Genomic DNA, 20,186 nt, shown 5'->3' with positions numbered 1-20,186 from the left:
GCAGTGTGTGGGTTATGGGATGTGCACTGTGCACACAGTATATGAGGGATGTAAAGTAACTTTAACTGGTGTTTGCATGATAATATGTAGGCGCATCAATGTAAGAAATACCCGTTTCGTTTAATGGCTACAGAGATACTGTGTTCCAACCCCCCCCCCCCCCGCCCGCCCACCCGCCTGCACACACACACAGAGCTGGTTAAACATGTTGCCTCATGCTAGATGCAGAATTGATTAGCCTCAAGCTAGATGCAGAATAGATAGTAGATACACCATAAAAATGCTACTATACAGCATACGATTTGTGAAAGTGACAAACAGGCTTCACAGTTATGTTAGGTGTGTTCATATGCTAATTGTGATGCGATTTCAGATCAATTGCTCCAGCCACTGAGGAGAAACGCTGTTTCAGTCAGTCAGTCAGTCAGTCAGTCAGTCAGTCAGTCAGTCAGTCAGTCAGTCAGTCAGACAGACAGACAGACAGACAGACAGACAGACAGACAGACAGACAGACAGACAGACAGACAGACAGACAGACAGACAGACAGACAGACAGACAGACAGACAGACAGACACTCACTCACTCACTCAGACATTCGCAAAATTATAGTATAGATATAGGCCTATATATATATATATATATATATATATATATATATATACTGTATATATACACACACACCGTACTTCCAGGGTAGCGGCATCGTATCGATATCGGCGATATTGACCCCAACATATCGAATATCGTATTGAATTGGAAAAAATGGTATCGGCACATCACTACCGGGAACATGCCGGTCAGGGCTCGGTCTCTAGGACCATGCGTGAGCTACGAAGGGCTAAACTTGCTCTGAGAAACCCGGCCATTGTCAACGTGAAACGGGCATTGGACAAAGTTGGACATAGTCCTGCTTTAACCCATTTAGGCCTAGACTTATTGACTGCTTTAACTGTTGAAAAATAGCAGATATACAAGCTCACAGCGCGGCACCGAGAGCCGCGCTGCGAGCTTGTAGATCTGCTATTTTTGAAAAATCATGATTTTTTTTGCAAGTCTTTGAATATATCTACTTAAAAGCGAACATTTGTAACTCAAATATTTGCTTCTGGGTGGTCCCTGGAACAACATATTTTGAGATGGGGGTCCGTGGCCAAATACCTGTAATTTTGGGGGTCCTTGACATGAAAAGGTTTGAGAACAGCATGATTTAGAGGAAGGATTTAGAAGTCGGGTCAAAGATCAGGTAAAAGATATTCAAAGACTTGAACTCATTTTCACGATTTTTCAAAAATAGCAGATCTACAAGCTCGCAGCGCGGCACTCGGTGCCGCGCTGTGAGCTTGTATATCTGCTATTTTTCTAAAGTTAAAGCATAAAATAATGGTTAAAATCTAACGCAACACCATCCTGTGGAAATAAGCCCATAAGTTCATAATTAAATATCGTTTTTATTTCATAATTACAATGATTCACAGTTCATTTACATTTTTAAGTATACAATTGAATGCAAAAAAGAAGAAAAAAAGTATGTACATTTGAAAACACTTTAAAAGAGGAGGAAACATAATGAGTCTGGTCAAAAATAATTTAGGAGAAAAATGGAATTAAATAAAGTATTTTTTGGTACCTGCATTGCATGAACTGCTGAAGAAAGGCCAATGTAACAGTGGAGATTGAAAGCCTAAGTATTCAAACTGCCAATTTAGCCATAAAAAACATTTCTGGTTGAAAAATGTATGATAAAAAACGTGACATGATTAAATGACATGGTATGCAATGCACACAAAAAATGTAAAATATAACGTTTTAAGTCTGACATGGTGGTGTGTAAAGCAAAAAACAAAACCCTCAAAGATAACTTGTCTATAATATACTATGTACACATAATGATAACCTCCTATTTAGAATTTGAAGCATTCTGAATTTGCATAATTTCATCTCGTACATTTCCAACATCGCTAATGGCAGATGGAGAAAAAAAAAGGTGATGGTTGAAATGAAGGAAACACCAGCAACATATACTCTTAACTCCAGAAGACAAACACAGTAGACCAGTGGTTCTCAAAGTGGGGGTCCATGCGGGGACCCCCAGGGTACCAAATGGACCCTTACAGATCCTTGAAATAAATAACATTTGAGAGCCACTGACCTAAAGGACATTGTGGCACCTGGGTGTGATTGATTTTGTCGCGAACAGCACGAGCGCCAGTGTAGCAGCGGGACCAACGTGCACCACCTGGTGACTAATTGAGCCAATTGCCTGTCGGGTACAAAACGCGAATATCAAAAAAGCACCTCGGTTAAGCTAAGACCCTCCCGTGGAAGCTTGTGATTGGCTGAACCGGAGGTAGGGAGCGCTCCACTGTCTTCACTTGGACTGCGCGGAAGTGACGTCAGGGGGACGAAGATTTACTATTCTGGCCCCCTGCTTAACTCCTACATTAACTTCTAGCGGCACTGAGTCGGCTCAAGCTGACTTCGCGACGCTCGACTGTCTCACTTGGCTCAAGTCCGCTTGAGACGGCGCACCTCCGTCGTCTCCACCGAAAACAAGCGCTCCTTTATAAGAACCAGCCTTAACCGAGGTGTTTTTTTTTATACACGTGTACATAACTGTTACTTTTCAGGATTAAAAAAATGTACAAAAAATATGCGGCGCGACTTTTGTGCAACGCTGTAGTGTGGTCAAGGAGGGCGCTAGTTTACGGGGGTGGGGGACACAAAGTTAAAATATGGAGATGGGAGGAAGTAATCAAGCAGCTTCCTGACTGTGTGTGCTTTTGCATAACGTGCCGTCAAAATCGAGCACTCGGACATAGGGATGGAACGATAAGCGATATTATCGTTCATCGTGATGGAAAACACGATAATCGTATCGTGGAGATTTAATTTATCGTGAAATCGGCCTCCGTCATGCACTGGGATCAGTTCACCTTTTATTTGCCGAGCTGCATATCTGGTACCATTTAAACCCTCTATTGGTAAAACATACTTATAATATACGTACGTGATAGTCCGTTTTTCACTCTCTACCAAATCTCTTTGCCAAAAAAAGCCGATCTACACACTCACAACGCGGTGCGTAAATTGGGGAGAAAAAAAAATACGAAAAAAAAAAAGGAAAAAGATCGGCTATATAGTCAACACATAATTAGGCTATACATTTCATAAAAAAAAAACAAGAAAAGGATTGCCTACTCTTCTTTGGATTTGCTGTACAAGAGAATTTGTTCATAGATAATAAAAAAATAAAATAAAATGCATTCGTTTCACGATGAAAAGTGTCGTTAGTGTTCATCTCGGAGGGAAAAACAAATACAGTAAAAGTGTTGGCTAGTACATTTACAGTGTATTCAAGGAAAGAACAACAGCAACACGAGGAAGGATCAGTCTTTAAATTCAGGCAATAATCACATACAGTGTTATATATAAATAATATACTGTATTATAAACGTGCCGCTGTACATCGCAGCACATGTCAAAATGAACGCTAAAAAGTCCCGTCCTCAATTGGACAGTCATCCAACCGTTTACATCAGGGGTCTTCAACGTTTTCAGGCCGAGGACCCCTTAGTTGAGAGAGAGATGAAGCAGGGACCCCCCACAACCTTTTCATAGGTTCCATATAGTTTCATCGTTCATATAGTTTCAGCACAATGATAATGTATAATGTGTATTTTGGATTCATGTCAATTTGTGTTTTCAACCACTTGAACCGTCAATACTTATAAAACTTGACCTTTCACTCTGTACTTAGTAGGGCTGTCTTCGACACAGGATTTATGAAGTCGACTCGAGTCGCGGGGGTTAATCCGACGCGTCGACGAATCGTTTTATAGTCTACTTTGTGTAAAAAAAAAAAGAAAAAAAAAAAGTGTTGCTTTAAACCACGTCAACATAATAGAATAATACATTAAGAGATGAATTGAATACACAGTGTTTTCGGTGATATCGGTGCGCGAGCACAAATGTTATCTGCATAGCAGTGTACAACCATAGAGTTATAACACACCGTTAAAACAAATAAAACATCTCCGCTGTTTCAACTCTGCCCCGTCTCTCGGCAGCGTGCAGTAGAGATGAGACATTCGCGAACGATTCCGCTCTCTTGAACGGCTCTTTTAAATGAACGATGGGATCCAGTCCGCAGTCGCGGGACACAGAGCACTGACAGAGTAATGAGTCAGTGTCGAGAACAGATTCATTTCAGAAAAGGATCATAAACAGGTGGAGGCACAGCTCCCGCTTGAGCCAGCAGTGTGGACATGTCATGGACGCAAACACAGCGAAACACAATCATTCATCATGGATTACAACACTGGAACAATTCAGAAGCACTTTAATTAGAAAATGTAACTTGTAGCCTACACTTGTGTATGTTAATTTGACTTTAGAAGATTGTTTACTACTTCGTGGACGCGCGTTTGTGCTGTGGCAGGTTATTTAATATGGGATTTTGACAGCGTGCTTCCTCCTCTTAACGGAACACTGTCCCGGCTCTGTATGTTTTAACGAAGCGGCGGTCTGAACCGTTCTGGCCGTTCCGTCTCACTTTCAACCCGACGCTGGTGCGAGACAATAAATAACTGTTCGCCAATTGCTACTTCTCATTGGAAGTACATGACACCAGTCCAGCAGTGCACCGCAGTACTGGCAGTAGTAGGCTAACTGGTGATATAAAAAATATATATATTTTCGCTTCGACTCAAACAATTGGCGTCGATTCCCGGGGCTTAAAACGACGCGTCGATTTTTAGAAGACACCCCTAGTACTTAGTCTGCTCTTTTTCCCCTCTACACCAAACCTCTTTGCCGAAAATAGCCGATCTACAAGCTCACAACGCTTCGCGCAGCGAGGCGTTGTGAGCTTGTAGATCTGCTATTTTTGTCTAAAGTTCTCCCAATATGGACGCTAGGGTTCAAGTGGTTAATATACAAAAGGAGGAAAATGTTATTTCCATCACACAAAGATTTGGAGGACCCCCTGTAGTAACTCTGAGGACCCCCTAGGGGTGCCGGACCCCCCGTTGAAGACCCCTGGTTTACATACTAAAAAAATGTACAGTTATTGCACGTTGTTGATTTAAAACTGACATTTCAGAACTCAGGTTGTCCAGTACCTGCTTATACATCCACCGTCAAAATAAAGGCCTCATTCATCATAAATCTAACACACACAAATAGAACCAAATGGACCCGTAGGGGTTCCATTTGGTTCTATGTGTACAATCTCGAGAGTTACAGACTTGTAATAGTCAGGGAATATTATAAGAATACTTGTCAAAGCTGGGAATACATTTTTTACCAAACGATCTCTTCACCAATGTGTTCGTAAAGGTGTCTAGTAACATATCTAATAAAGATTGAAATTCAAAATCCCTAGGACAATCTTTGACAGCTAGGGTAATTCTGGGTCTCATTCACTTACTATACACTATAGTACTATAAGGGAGAAAATTACTCCCAAAGATTCTGCTTTAAGTGGGATGTGAGGGGTCTAACTAGGTGTTTTTAATTATTCTGAATCCATTGCAAGCATTTGTTTTGCAGAAAAACATTCCTTGGGCTAAACGTGGAACCCATACAACTGTGAAAAGTGATGACTCATCACTAAACTATATATATATATATATATATATATATATTTTTTTTTTTTTTTTTTTTTTTTTTTTTGCTGTTTTTAGCCCAATGAATGTTTTATGTCCAAAACAAATGCTTGCAATGGATTCAGAATAATTTAAAACACCTAGTTAGACCCCTCACATCCCACTTAAAGCAGATTTTTTGTGAGTCATTTTTTCCCCTTATAGTACTATAGTGTGTAGTAAGTGAAAGAGACACAGCATTACCCTAGCTGTCAAAGATTCTCCTCAGGATTTTGAATTTCAATCTTTGTTAGATATGTTACTAGACACCTTTACAAACACATTGGTGAATAAATTGTTTGGTAACACATTCATTCCAAGGTTTTATTAATATCCCCTGACTGTAATGGAAAGCAGTGTGTTAAGAGTACACACAATAGGACGGGGAGAGAGCGACAACCTGGACAGAGTAAGTAGACAACCACAGTATTATTCAATAACTTAACGTCAACAATAGTCGATATCGACCTATCATTTCTCGCGAGACTAATACCGACAAAATAATGAATGAACGTCGTTTTTTAAAAGATAATAAAATCTCGACGATAAAGATGCCCACAAAACAGAATTAGTATTTCTGAATTATTATTCCGTTGAATTGGACAGACAACATTCGTGAAATATATTATGTAATCATTAACAATCACATTCTTAATAATTTTCATATTCTAGCAATGTTAATGGTTTCTATAGAAGTCCTGTCTGATAGCACCACTAATCTATAAAAAAGAAATGGCCACGGCTTTTGGCTCTTTTTTTCGACTATTTCCAGTTTGAGTTCCAAAATGTTAGTGCTAAGTACCAGAGCAGGTTCTGAGACAAACCAGAACCTGTGAAACACCTTATTATGCGGCATCTCGCTTTAGCCCTTTCAGTCGAAAACAGCCATTTGACCAGGGATAATAAACAAAGTGACCTTTGTGCATCCGTCTTCCACAGGCCTCTTGTGAGGTGTGTAACCCTTGTTGGCAAGGTCAAGGATAGGCATCTATCTATCCATCCATCCATCCATCCATCCATCCATCCATCCAGCTAAGGAAGAATCTAAATAAACGCTCCTGTAGGGACGCGACGATACGCGATATTATCGTCTATCGTGATAAAAAATGATAATCGTATCGTGGAGATTTAATATATCGTGATATCGTCCTCCGTCATGCACCGAGATCAATTCACCTTTTAACCATTACTATTGCAATTCACCATTTGCCGAGCTGCACATCCAGTACCACTTAAACCCTCTATAATTGGTAAAAAGTACTTATAATATATGTACTTGATACAGTCCTTTTTTCACTCTCTATAAAATGTCTCTGCCAAAAAATTGCCGATCTACAAGCTCACAACGCGCGTTGTGAGCTTGTAGATCTGCTATTTTTTGGCAAATGTTCCCGCCCCAGGATAATGGATTTTGATTATCGTTATGATATCGTAAATCGAGATTTCTTTTGTCACAATAATCGTGATATGACATTTTTCATATCGTCCCATCCCTATGCTCCCGACGCCATGGCAAAGGAGCCTTCTTCTCTAGGACCTTAGGGAGGCTGAATATTGACTGCGTCTACACAGAGTCCATTGCCACCAGTAGAGATGCATTGCCACAGTAACACGGCTGGGACGAATGGGATCAGGATAATTCCATCATGACCTACTGGGAGAGGAACGGCTGCGGGGATAAGCTGCAACCTGGGCGCTATGCATGCACTGGTGCTGACCCAGCACTGCAACCTGGGCGCTATGCATGCACTGGTGCTGACCCAGCACTGGGGGAAAACACCTCTCTGTTCATCATTAGTCTAGCTGTGCAAGAGTTAAACTGATCGGTTTAATTGATCATTAAAGATATTCAATTTGTATTTAAGAAAAAGAAAATGTTTGAGGGGGAAAGAAATTAAATGCATCTTTTTTTCTTTTTCTTGAATATAGCAAAAATAACATATGCACGCTCACACAACGCGTCACAATGCGACGCGGTGCGAGGCGTTTCTGCTCACGAGGCCGCTGTGCAACAAAGTAGTAATTGATTTAGTCGATTACAAAAGAAATCTATTGGATTTTTCTCCCCCGTCGATTCATTGATATATAAAAAAAAAATATATATATTCATTCTCCATTATTCAAATCGCTGAGATGATAATCAATAGTTGGAGCCTGACTCTCTAGACATTAGGGTGTCAGACAATGGCAAAACAGGAGCATCCTATTGCATTTCTTCAGTAATAATCTCATACTGGACCTAAAGGATATAATCAGTGCCAACACTCTAAACTGTAACAGAATACCACTTCACAAGACTGTTCTTTATGGCTAAATATCAAGGTATAGTTGGAATGACTCTGATGCCATCTAACGCTCAACAACAAATATAATCATCATCGTACAATATAATGTCCAAAACTGTTACTTTTCAGGATTCAAGGATCTGCTACTTTTGATGCTTTTGTGCGACGCTGTAGTATGATCAAATAGCGCACAAAAAACCCCACAAAAAAGTTAAAATATGGGTTTCTGCGCCCATTTCTGTGCGGCGACGAAAAATCACCGCAAATAACAGATCTACAAGCTCCCAACAAGTCCCACTGTGACGCATTGTGATGGGTCACATATTATACATATTTTTGAACATTTTCCCAACATGGGGACACCAGGGGTTTAATGTTGTTAAAAGGAGAAGTGTTTGGGAGGTCCCGTGCACGATATAATGCACAGCACCTAACACAGGGGTTCCCAAACTTTTTTGTCTCAGGGCACCCCATAAATATTTTTTTAATCCGAGGCACCCCTACATAATAATTTTCACTCCCAGCACCTTATATTTATAGCATATCGTCGTTGTGGGGTGGAAACCTTGTATGTCCAAAACCGTTCGTTTTGTATTTATCATTTATAAAATGTAATAAACTAGTGAAAACAGCAGATCTATCAGCTGTTTTCACTGGTTTTGTGTGACGGTCTTGTATGATGAAGCAGGGCAAAAGACGTACACATTTGAAACTTGGAGATACGAGGTTTCTGCCCCCGACAGTGACGATAATTTAGTGATTGTGTTGAGGAAAACGTTGAGATAATAGCCATTTTGGTTAGAACTGACTGAAAATAAGTTTAAAATGATACTAAATGATATTTTTTCAAGTGTCCAAATGAATTCCAAATATTATCAAATGATCTCGCCGGCACCCCTGGAATACCATCGCGGCACACCGGGGTGCCCCGTCACCCACTTTGAAAACCCCTGACCTAACATGTTGAACGTGGACGGCCAGGAAATCTAATGAAGAACACCATCCAGCAGATGGCAAACAGATGTGAATAAGGCACATACACATACAGTACACGACACGTGCACCAAGATGTGCTTTGATACGTGTACTCTTGTACAATGAGCAAAACATCAAAAGCTCTGCACGTCGTAAAAAAAAAAAACGCATGCAGATTGTGGTGGTGTCGTGTATAGAAAAAAAAACACGGTTTCCCATCTGAGCCATCTGTCAGCGGAGCAGAGAAGAAGTTCTAAAAGGAAACCCCGCTTGCTTGGTTTCCTCAGCTCCGCTTTCGTACGGATGGACTTGGACAACACGTTACATTGTAAACAATTAGCGGAAAATTGATTCATTCGGAATGTACTGCATTCATTTCTCCACACTAGGTAGAACTCTGCCCAACACGCACACACACACACACACACACACACCACACAGACTTTGTATTACCATACTTGTAAGGACATTATGAATGGCACTTGTAAATGTTTTGCCTTTTTTCTTTTACCCTAAAGCCCGAAATCTACAAGCTCACAACAGCTTGTACTGTAGATTGTACTGTACTTGACACACCGGGCAGGGCAACCAAGTGTAAATCAGGCAAAACTCTTACCCCTAAAACCTAACCCTCTAAATGTCTGATCCTGAACCCCCCCAACCACAGCAATAATACAATCTGCATATTTGCCTCATCCTAAGGCCAACTCTCCATCTCAAAATTCTACCGTAGGCTACTCGTGGGGTACATTTGGTCCTCACAAGTATAGTAACACGCACACACAGAACTATATAAAAACCTAGATACCGCATTTGCCGCTGCAGTTCATTGGAGCGATCTGTAAAAAAGGGAAGGCGGAAATGCGGAAGGCACGCTGACACTCCAAAGTGACTGCCTGGCCAATCACAGCGTGTCTTTTTTCCGAGACTTAAATTCAAGTCATGACGGCTTTTAACATTCTGTAATGAAATAAAAGTACCCTGTTTTTACGTCCGTCCGTCCTCCTCCTTTAACTTTTTGGAGTGCTCGGATCTCTCCTCTCGTTTTCAAAGCAGCTTTATTGGCAGGAGGAAACAAACGTTTGCATTGCCAAAGCAAAGTGCCTCTGAGAAAGAGGGAGTCCCGCCTCGGATTGGCCTAGCGAACGTCCCCTTCTGTGACGCACGCGGAAGGAAGGAAGCGTGCTTCAGAATTTCCGGGAAGGGTTGCCTTCTGTTTAATTTTTTTACAGACGTCCCGTGTATGAATAATAGACATTCCGGGGTTCGGGGTGGAATTCCACCTTGAGAGGCGGACTTCCTCCGGGAACCCCGGAACGTGTATTATTCATAAGAATCTTGAACCAGAAGTTATTTTGGTGGAAAGGGGGCCTCAGTCTGTGTGCCCCACTTTCCACCAAAGTAACTTTTGGTTCTAGAACCAAACGGCTAAACATCAAGGTATAGTTGGAATGACTCCGATGCGATCTAACGCATGTGGCGGGAAAACGAAGAGTCTCGCGAGGGCCGCGCCGTGTGCGTTTTCAAGTGCTGTTTCCTTGCTCCTGTTCGAACAGCAGCATGGCGAGCTGCGAGCGGGCGCCCAGGCCCTCCAGGTTGCTCTGCACGCAGCGGTGGTAGAGCTCCTCGGCGAGCCGCGGGTTGCACGCCTGGTGGCGGTAGCGCTGGTGCAGCGCGGGCTCCACCGCGCGGAACACGTGCAGCGGCGAGTACCTGACGAACACGTCGTAGACGTCCAGCGTCTCCAGCAGCTCCTCGTTCTCCTGCACGTCGGCGGCCATGCGCGCGCGCGTCGACATGTAGTCCTGGTTGTAGAAGCACGCCTCCTCGAAGGAGTGGCGGTCGAAGCGGCCGGCGTCGCGCACCAGGTCGATGGCGGCCGGCGGCTGCTGGTTGTGGTAGGCCACGTCTGGGTTGTAGTCCTGAAAGTAGAGTAGTAGCAGTACCTCGTTGTTAGTACAGGAGTACAGTAGGTCCCCTGTATTATGCATCGCAACGCATGAAATTCTAGGATTTTTCAAAGGCACATGAAAACACTCGGATTTGCTGGCAAGGGCAGCTATTCATGGTGTTCAATTTGTAGTCCTACAGCGGCCATATTGAGGACCAACACAGTTGTTCTGATTGGTGTAGAACATTAATTCTATGCCAATCAGACAAGTGAAACACGGCCACGGTAGGACTACAAATTGAACCCATGAATAGATGAACAGTTTCTCATTTCAAAAGTATTTCCAGGAATGTCATGACTGTGGGAACCCTTCTGAAATCATTCATGACGATTGAGAACTTTTAATCCACGGAGACTTGACAAAGGCTGAATTATTTGTATGACAATAAATGGTCAAGTACAATGTCACGATGGTGACAAGCAGCCCCACCTGGAAGTAGGGCCGTCACCATTATGACATTTTACATGACGATTATTTGTCCCTCAAATAATTGCGATTAACGATTTAAGTGTGTTTTTGTCGTTGACAATTACATCTCTGTTTGGCTTGTAGGCTTTGAAGTTGCACATGGCAGATATGACACATAACCTAAATATACAAAGAAATGACTGACATGTTTGACAACTTTACACTTTAAAAAGAACATTGATAGTGGAAATAGCCGATCTACAAGCTCACAACGCGTCGCGATGCGATGCGTTGTGAGCTTGTAGATCTGCGATTTCCACAATTTTTTACTTTAAAAAAAATATATGAACATTTTTCAACGTGGAAACGATTATGACGATTATGAAAAATAATCACGATTATGTCAAAAACGATTATGACGATTATGAAAAATAATCACGATTATGTCAAATAATTGAGATTAGACGATTATGTAATCATTGTGACAGCCCTACCTGGAAGTGCACGGGGAAGAACACCTGCCAGTTGTTGATGGAGTTCATGCGGCAGCGGTTGAGGAACTCTGAGTTGACGTTGGTGTCGACGTTGGCCAGGAAGAGGAGCGTGTCCACCGGGTGCTTCTTGGAGATGATGTCCATGAACTTGATCTGCGACGGCGCCTCCGTCTTCACGCTGATCCAGGGGATCTTCACGGCCGGGTACTTGCGCTCGTACGCCGCGATCTGCGCCTTGACGGCGGCGAAGATGTCGTTGCGGTTGACCTGCTGCGCCTCCACCGGGTCGTAGATGAACAGCAGCGTCAGCACGGCGTTCTCGCTCGTCTCGAAGGCGTTGGAGGCGAACACCTGGAATAAGAGATTTTAGAACGCCAAACAGATTGCCAATTATAGGTATCGTTGTTTCCTTCCAATTCAATCTCATTTAAAGGTCTTGTCGGCAAGCTTTCACGTCAATGTGCCAATTTCTAACGCAGCTGTCAATCTAACAGCTGAGCTGACTCCTCAATGCTTACACTCTCAATCTGTCAGCCAGCAAATCTGTACATTTGTGTGTCGCCCTTTTCTTTAGTGATATGACCATTTAGAGTAGCATCTCTGTTAGAGTGGACTATAAGCACTGTCTGAAACTGGGGCTCAAGCTCTGGTCACCAAGGCCAGAGTTCTGAGGCTGTGAATGCTGTTGCTCTGCTGAATCCTCCTAATAAAGATGGTACACTTCCAGCAACTTCCGATCGGCCATTGAATTGTATTCATCCTGCCTGGCTCCATATCGTGCGTTTGGTCAAAACGGCCTGTTTACTATGGAACATAACTTACACAGGGATCATCGCTGTTGTATTTTTGAGCGGTGGTAATCCGCACCTATACGTGGCTGTGCGTGTGTCTGTAGCCTTTTTCCTCTGCGCTTTGCCATAGTAAAATGTGTGTACGTAGCATCATGTTTGTCTAGTGATGTCATATGTCGTATGTCTGTAGCCTTTTTCCTCAGCGTTTTGCCATAGCAAAACGTGTGTGTGTGTAGCATAGCCTGTACATCCTAGACTCAAATCCTAATCTGAAGACGTTATGCAAGCACGACCACCGCTCACTTCACATTGGGTGTGATTTTTTCTTCTCTGTGTGAAAGAAAAGCCATTCCGCCCCTCGCGGACACAATGGGCACGTGCGGCCGAAAACCAGGCAAATAATTTACGATAGGAAAAAAGCCGTGGCGGTATAACCTCCATTAGTTATGGCGTAACATTTTCCATCACACACCTCCAGGAAGCGGTCGACGTAGGGGCGGTCCTGCAGCGTCAGCGGGATGATGACGTGGATGCGCGTGGCCTCGGTGACGTAGGGCATGGGGATGATCTCGATGCGCGACAGCGGGCGCACCAGGTGCACGCGCTTGGTGACGGAGCGGCTGTGGCCCTTCTGGTTCACCACCTCCAGCTGCAGGTCCAGGGTGTACTCCATGCCCCGCGTGGGGTCGAAGCGCCGGTACCTGGTGGTTTCGGGAACGGATTTGAACACAGTTAGTTGATGCTTTAGCTCAGGGGTCTTCAACAGGGGGTCCTCAGAGTTACTACATCTTCACTAAATCTTCCAATCCTTTATATATTAACAACTTCAACCCTAGTGTCCATATTCTGAGAACTGTTGCCAAAAATAGCAGATCTACAAGCTCACAACGCCTCGCGCTGCGAGGCGTTGTGAGCTTGTAGATCGGCTATTTTCGGCAAAGAGGTTCGATGTATAGGGGGTAAAAGAGCAGACTAAGTACAGAGTGAAAGGTAAAGTTTATTAAGTATTGACGGTTCAAGTGGTTAAATATCTGAATAAAATACACTGATGATTGTGCTGTCAATCGATGAAACTATATGGAATCTATGAACAGGTTGTGGGGGTCCCTGCTTCATCTCTCTCTCGACTAAGGGGTCCTTGGCCTGAAAACGTTGAAGACCCCTGCTTTAGCTATTGAAAAATAGAAGATATACAAGCTCGCAGCGTGGCACTGCAAGCTTGTAGATCTGCTATTTTTTGAAAAATCGTGAAAATGTGTGCAAATCTTTGAATACATCATTTTCAAAGAAATCTTTTGTAACTCAAATCTTTGCTACAGGGGGTCCCTGGGACAACATATTTTGATATGGGGGTCCGCGGGCAATTCACCCTTTGTTAGCCTTCTGGTTGGTCCCTGACTGACCAACCAGCAGGCTCTATCTGCCTTGTCCCGCCCTGGTTCCGCCTTTTTTATGTTGAATTTGCTAAAAGATAATTTTTGGAGGAATAAAAACATTTAAAAACATGCTGAGTCACTATACTGAACCTGAGAGGCTCCTTTTTACTGGAATCAAGTCTGAGATTAGAATTGAACACACAGAATAACAATACAAAGCAACTGAATGAAGCGGATGGAGTGTCCCACCGAGTGTCCCACCAAGACACAGCAACCAATGGGTGTGAAGAGGGGCGAGACAACAGGCGGGACCTGACAAAGGGTGAATTACATGTAATTTTTGGAGGTCCTTGACATGGAAGCGTTTGAGAACCACTGACTTAGAAGGATTTAGAAGATATTCATAGAACCGGGTCAAAATATTCAAAGACTTTGAAGATCTACAAGCTCGCTGTGCGGCACTCGGTGCCACACTGTGAGCTTGTAGATCTGCTATTTTTTGAAAAAGTCGTGAAAATGTGTGCAAATCTTTGAATATATGTATTTTCAAAGCGAACGTTTGTAACTCAAATTTTGCTTCTGGGTGGTCCCTGGAACTAGATATTTTGAGATGGGGGTCCGTGGCCAAATAAATATCATTTTGGGGGTCCTTCACATGAAAAATCCTCTGACATAGTAGTCTCTCAAGAACAGACTAACTGAGCTCCAGTTAAGTGAAAAGGACCTTTTCTTTGACGATGGCTGGCCAGATTGCTGACATAGAAACCTAGTTCTACCACTTTTTCGAGTCACGTGTTCAAATACTGGATTCTGATTGGCTAAATTCCGGAGGTTATGAGAGGACAACTGCCGCAAAGACTTGTCCGAGATCAATGCGCCTCAGTGTACATCCGGGGACTTCAGGAGGTAGTTCCCCCAACCAACAAATGAAGGTCGCAGCGGTCCTATGTTTACTAACGTGCGTACTATCGTCGCCGATTTATTTGGATCCAATGCAATCCGCCAACTTTAAAGCCCCTTTTCTCTGAACCTATGCCTTTCTGGAAGCGAACAGCCTCTATTTACGGCCGGAACGGTGCTTTTAACTGACGTTAGCTTAGCTGTAAGCTAGACGCATGGATTAGTATGGAGTTGGCGCCATCTGTTGGTGAGTAGAAGATGTTGTTGGTGGAACTATCTGCTGTCTCGCGGAAGTTTTATAGGCAATAATGATTGTAACTTAAGATCCTTGCAAGTTACAACTATGTGTTTTCTTTCATGTATACGGGAAAAAGTGGTAGAAAAGCTATTTACCACTCGGGGTCGGACATTATGCTCTCATAATGTCCTGAGTGAGGGTGTTATCGGACTCGGCTGCGCCTTGTCCGATAACACCCTCACTGCGGACATTATGAGAGCATAATGTCCTCTCACTCGGGGTAAATTGCTTACGTTTTTTCCAAAAATCTTCAGGATTCAAAAGACAGTTATAGAATCGGGTCAAAATTCAAAATGTCACGATTTTTCAAAAATAGCAGATCTACAAGCTTGCAGCGCGGCACTCGGTGCCGCGCTGTGAGCTTGTATATCTGCTATTTTTTTTATATTTAAAGCATAAGATATTGCGTCATAATGTGTTCAGGCCTAAATGGGTTAAGATACTTTTACTATATTTTAGGGCCCCAGATGTTCTTGCCCCCCCCAGTACATTACGGACCTGCTGCCTCCCTATAACCCACCCCGCAGCCTGAGGTCCTCTGAGGGTCCCCAAAAGACGTCACAAAGGGTGATCAGGCTTTTGACGCACGAGCTCCTATCCACAAGTTTCCAACATCCCATTGTGCATTGCGCAGAAATTGGACGGAGCTTCCGGCGCCGCAGCCGAGTGTGATCTACAAGCTCACAACGGCTGCATCTGCGACGCGCCGTGAGCTTGTATGTCTGCTGTTAACCGGAAGTGTGGTGCAGTGTGGTGCAAAACATTCTCCAGTAAATTCCCGCGGAAAGAGGTGGATAGGCTATGGCAGTGGTTCTCAAACTTTAAAATTTGAAGGTCTCCCCTCAACTTTGACAGTGTACAAATGGAACCAAATGGACCCTAACGGGTCCATTTTGTTCCATTTGTACACTGTCAAAGTTACAGACTTGCAAGGGTCAATTTAGATCCTCATAAAGGAACCTAGAGAGTCCCAAAAATGCACTTTGAGAACCACTGGGCTATGGAACGCCCTATCCATGGCAATCAGAAAATCTAATTCTCCGTCATATTTTGAAAATCGGTTTAGGAAAGCCTTGAGTTTGTATCCGTTTATATCTGCACTGAGACCAAAGTTCTTTCGGTTTCCTTTTAATTTACTAAAATGTGTTTTATCGTTTGTCAGAAGTGAATTACTTGCCAACTATGTTATTTTCATAGGCTTTTTAAACCTGTATGGTTTGTTTTACCTTACCTACCATATACTGTATGTTCCAACTGCTGTTCACCACTTAACACATAGGGTTAATGGAACTCACCGGGGCGCTTGTGCGCGCGACGTGCGTGCCTACATCGGCTCGGGTGATGGTCCCGCATCATAACGTTAACGTGGTCTTGTATAATCCAAGTCATTGTGTAACCGAGTCACTCCATCGAGACATCATTGCGGATAGGCCCCGTTCACATAACATGGAGCTAGTATGAGCCTCTGTTTACCACCGCTATGCGCGTCACCAGCGCACGTCATCAGCGTGCGCCGCTGAGGCTTATGGGTAATGTAGTGTTTTTTGCTAATCTGGCGATAAAATAATAATATTGATTATTATTTATTGGTAGAAACGCCAGGAGTGCCACAACTGATGTTAAGACGTTTCCAGACGTCTTTTTGGCTATTTTTTTGAATTTTTTTTGCAGCCTCGTGTTTTAACTCGTGTTTTAAAACGTGCTATATGAATAAAGTTATAATTATATTTATTATTACCCATTGATGAGCTGCTGCTTCTTCAGACGGAGCACGGGTTCGTACTTCTTGTTGAGCTCGCCCATGGCCACCTCGATGATGTCGGCCACGTCCAGCTTGTCGGCCCCCTGCAGCTCGCACTTGGGCGCGCTGTCGGCGCACGCGTAGATCTGCTCCTCCGTGAAGTACTCCCAGCGCAGCACCTCGAAGCGCGACTTGGGCTCGAAGGGCGGGTTGACGCCCACGGGCCACTGGGCGGTCCGGTTGCCATCGAAGGCCACCACGCTCACGTTCTTGATTTCCTCCTGTGTTTGGAGATGTGAGCCGAAAGGGTTAAAGGTGATACACCATGCATTTAAAAAGTAGTTATGTCATATTGTTTATGTCCCAAAAACGTTTTTCAAAAGGTTTGAGGCTAAATTACCACTCCTGAATAGAGAGCCTCTCATTTTTGAATGGCTCTCAGAGCATTTTCAGCTGCAGTACCACCTTTGGCCTGAACTGCGCCACCCCCCCAAAATCCTTTTTCAAAAAAAAATGTTTTAAAAAAAAACATTTTTTTGAAAAAAAAAAGGTTTTTGATTTTTTTTTTTTTTGTGATGACGTCACAATCGGCAGATGACGTCACAATCGGCAGCAAATCTGGACAGCCTGTTTTGAGAACCCGTGGGATACTTTTAACCTTCGCCTTCTCAAAACCAGAGAAAGACACGACGGTCAGAAATGGGACTTTGTGAGGATAGAAGGTGCTAGTGGGACCCCAAAAAAAGGTTTTAAAATAGGAAAAGTGAATTTTCATGGTGTATCACCTTTAAAGAAAAAAAAAAGGAGGAGGCACTTCATCCATTGTCGATGAAGTGAAGTTAGTTGTTATCAGGTGGAAACTAGGGAAGGGTATCGTTCAACTTTGAATCGAAACGATACATTTTTCGATACCATTTTCGATACTTTTTATTTATTATTATTATAATTCTTATTTGCCTTTTTTCTATGGGCTATTTTACACACCACAATAGGTTATTAAGCCAGTTATTCAGCCATTTTCATGTCAAGTAGGCCTAGTAGAGTAGTTGATGTGACTACTATTACTGTTATGGCTGCTATTGTATAATTAATTCATTTGTTTGTCTACAATAGAATATACACATACTTTTTTACAGATAGGCTATTGATACTGTTGCAGTTTTATTATTATTATTATTATTATTATTGTTCAAAAGTATCGAAACAAGGTTCGTTTTTACGTGAACCGATACTCGATATAGTATCGACATTATGGATCGATACCATTAAAAGTATCGCAGACGATACCCATCCCTAGTGGAAACCTTGCATGTCCAAAACCGTTCGTTTTGTATTTTATCATTTTCAAAATTATTTAAAATAGTGAAAATAGCCGTCGAGGCTTGTGTGCTTGTAGATCTGTTGCATTATTATTGTAGATCTGTCGCACTAGTTTTGTGCGACAATCTTGTATGATGAAGCAGGGATTTACTTTACGAAAAAAGCATGCAAATTTGAAACTTGGATATACAAGGTTTCTGCCCAACAGTGACGATATGTTGCTATATAGGCCTACTGTACATAGCAACGAGAACCCCAAATGGGTTCCTGTCCTGAAAGGTATAGTTCCTGTCCTAAATGGGTTAAAGTGTCACTCCGCAAAACACATACTAACACATTGGTAGCCATGTGTCTTAGGATCAAAGGTGAATGGTAGCCAATTCACCTGAAAGACGTCTGGGGACGTCTTACCTGATTACCTGCGGTAGCGGAAACAAAAACACTACATATCCCATCATGCAACTCGGCCGCCAGCATCATGAAGCGTCCATTCTCCATTGACTCCTACGCCGAGAAGGCCGAGATCCGCTCTTTTTCACCGCTACACTGGGCCGCGATGGTCAGCCGCGGCTATGTTTTTGTTTTGTTTTTCGCGACCCCAGCAAAATGTGTTAATTCAGCAAATCCAGAGAGGAAGCTGGCATTTCCGTTCACGGAAAGTTTATTTTCAAATATCTTTACATTGAAGATATACTGTATATGCTTAGATGATTTTCATTTATATTAGGATAATTTGGGCAATCATCCGCATTACATCCGCTTTATCGCTTGATCACGATCAGAGATTCCATTGCTCCAGACTGCATGACCAGAGAGCATTTGAAACTTGTGTGAGGCAACAGTCTGTCCACTAGGGCATTCACCAAATAATCGAATATTCGAATATCAAGTCACTATTCGATGTTGTTCACCGATGTCGAATATTCGCTTATTTTTATTTTGTTTTCTCTTTAAAAAATATATAGTTTATAAAGCTTGGCTAGATGGTAAGTCATATGAGTTGTCAATGCCCCTGGTGGATGAATTTGTTAATGCCAGGTGTTCTCAAACCTTTTTAGGCCGTGACCCCCAAAATAAACATATTTGAACTAGGGGACCCCCACCCTGACAAGCACTTGGAATTGTAGGTATTACATTTAATGTGACTCGGTTCCGCAGATAAACGTTGTGAATGTTCGCCTCTTGCTTACTTAATATTTGACAGTTTGGCCAGTCCTTTCAAATATTTGACTATTCGAATACTTTGAGGTCGAATAATTCGAATACTAAACATCTCTATTCATGAATGCCCTACTATCCACGCGAGGCCATTTACAGTTTACAGTTTAGGCATTTAGCAGACGCTTTTAATCCAAAGCGACTTACAATAAGCAGATCAAATATCACAATAATAAACAAATGTCAGTACATCAACAGCAATATAACACATGCAAATGAATATCTATCTAGAAAAACAGTATCATCTGTAAAGAAAAATAAAATAATAAAAAAGGTTAAATAAAATAATAAAAAAGCTTTCTAAAAACCTAAAAAAAACAAATGCTAACTAGCTTCATGTATGGACATTGATTTCCAGTAGTGCTAAGGGTTTTGGTGGAGTCTGAAAAGGTGGGTCTTCAGTCCACGGCGAAAGCTAGCGAGTGAGTCCGTTGTTCTAAGTGCGACAGGGAGTTTATTCCATTTGTTACCTGCAGCTTGGCGATCTCTTGGTAGGTCCGCTGCAGTTCGGCCTCACTGAAGTGCCGGTGCAGTCGGTACATCTGCTCCGGGTCAGCCACGGGGTGGACGGTCAGGGCGTCCTCAAACTGCACGCTCTCCTCCTGGCCGAGGTCAGCGTCCTTGTCCAGCTTGTGGTGATGATACCGAAGCCCCTGGAGGAGAAAAGAACAAATCCAATCTAAATCTATCTGGCATAGCTTGTAGATCTGCTATTTTTCAATAGTTAACCCATTTAGGGCCTAGAATTATTGAATGCTTTAACCAGTGGAAAAATAGCAGAT

At 42.7% G+C, this 20,186-nt stretch overlaps 1 protein-coding gene across 1 annotated transcript in view; it reads right to left on the bottom strand.

Annotated features, from left to right (window-relative positions):
• Positions 1-10,032: 10,032 nt before the first annotated feature.
• Positions 10,033-20,186, bottom strand: part of LOC308307311 (chondroitin sulfate synthase 2-like) — a 29,995-nt gene continuing 19,841 nt past the window's right edge. Inside the window, exons 4-8 of the mRNA XM_080752502.1 lie at positions 19,875-20,057; positions 16,864-17,147; positions 13,024-13,252; positions 11,761-12,111; positions 10,033-10,828 (exon numbers count right to left, since the gene is read on the bottom strand). Of these exons, the coding sequence (XP_080608628.1) occupies positions 10,430-10,828; positions 11,761-12,111; positions 13,024-13,252; positions 16,864-17,147; positions 19,875-20,057 (1,446 nt within the window). The 3' untranslated portion in view covers positions 10,033-10,429. The remainder of the gene's footprint in view (positions 10,829-11,760; positions 12,112-13,023; positions 13,253-16,863; positions 17,148-19,874; positions 20,058-20,186) is intronic.

This window comes from Nannobrachium achirus, assembly GCF_963921795.1.
Source record: "Nannobrachium achirus genome assembly, chromosome: 22".
NCBI classification, from domain to species: domain Eukaryota; kingdom Metazoa; phylum Chordata; class Actinopteri; order Myctophiformes; family Myctophidae; genus Nannobrachium; species Nannobrachium achirus.
The sequence above is the reverse complement of the archived record's forward strand: the minus strand, read 5'-3'. Positions and strand labels throughout refer to the sequence as shown.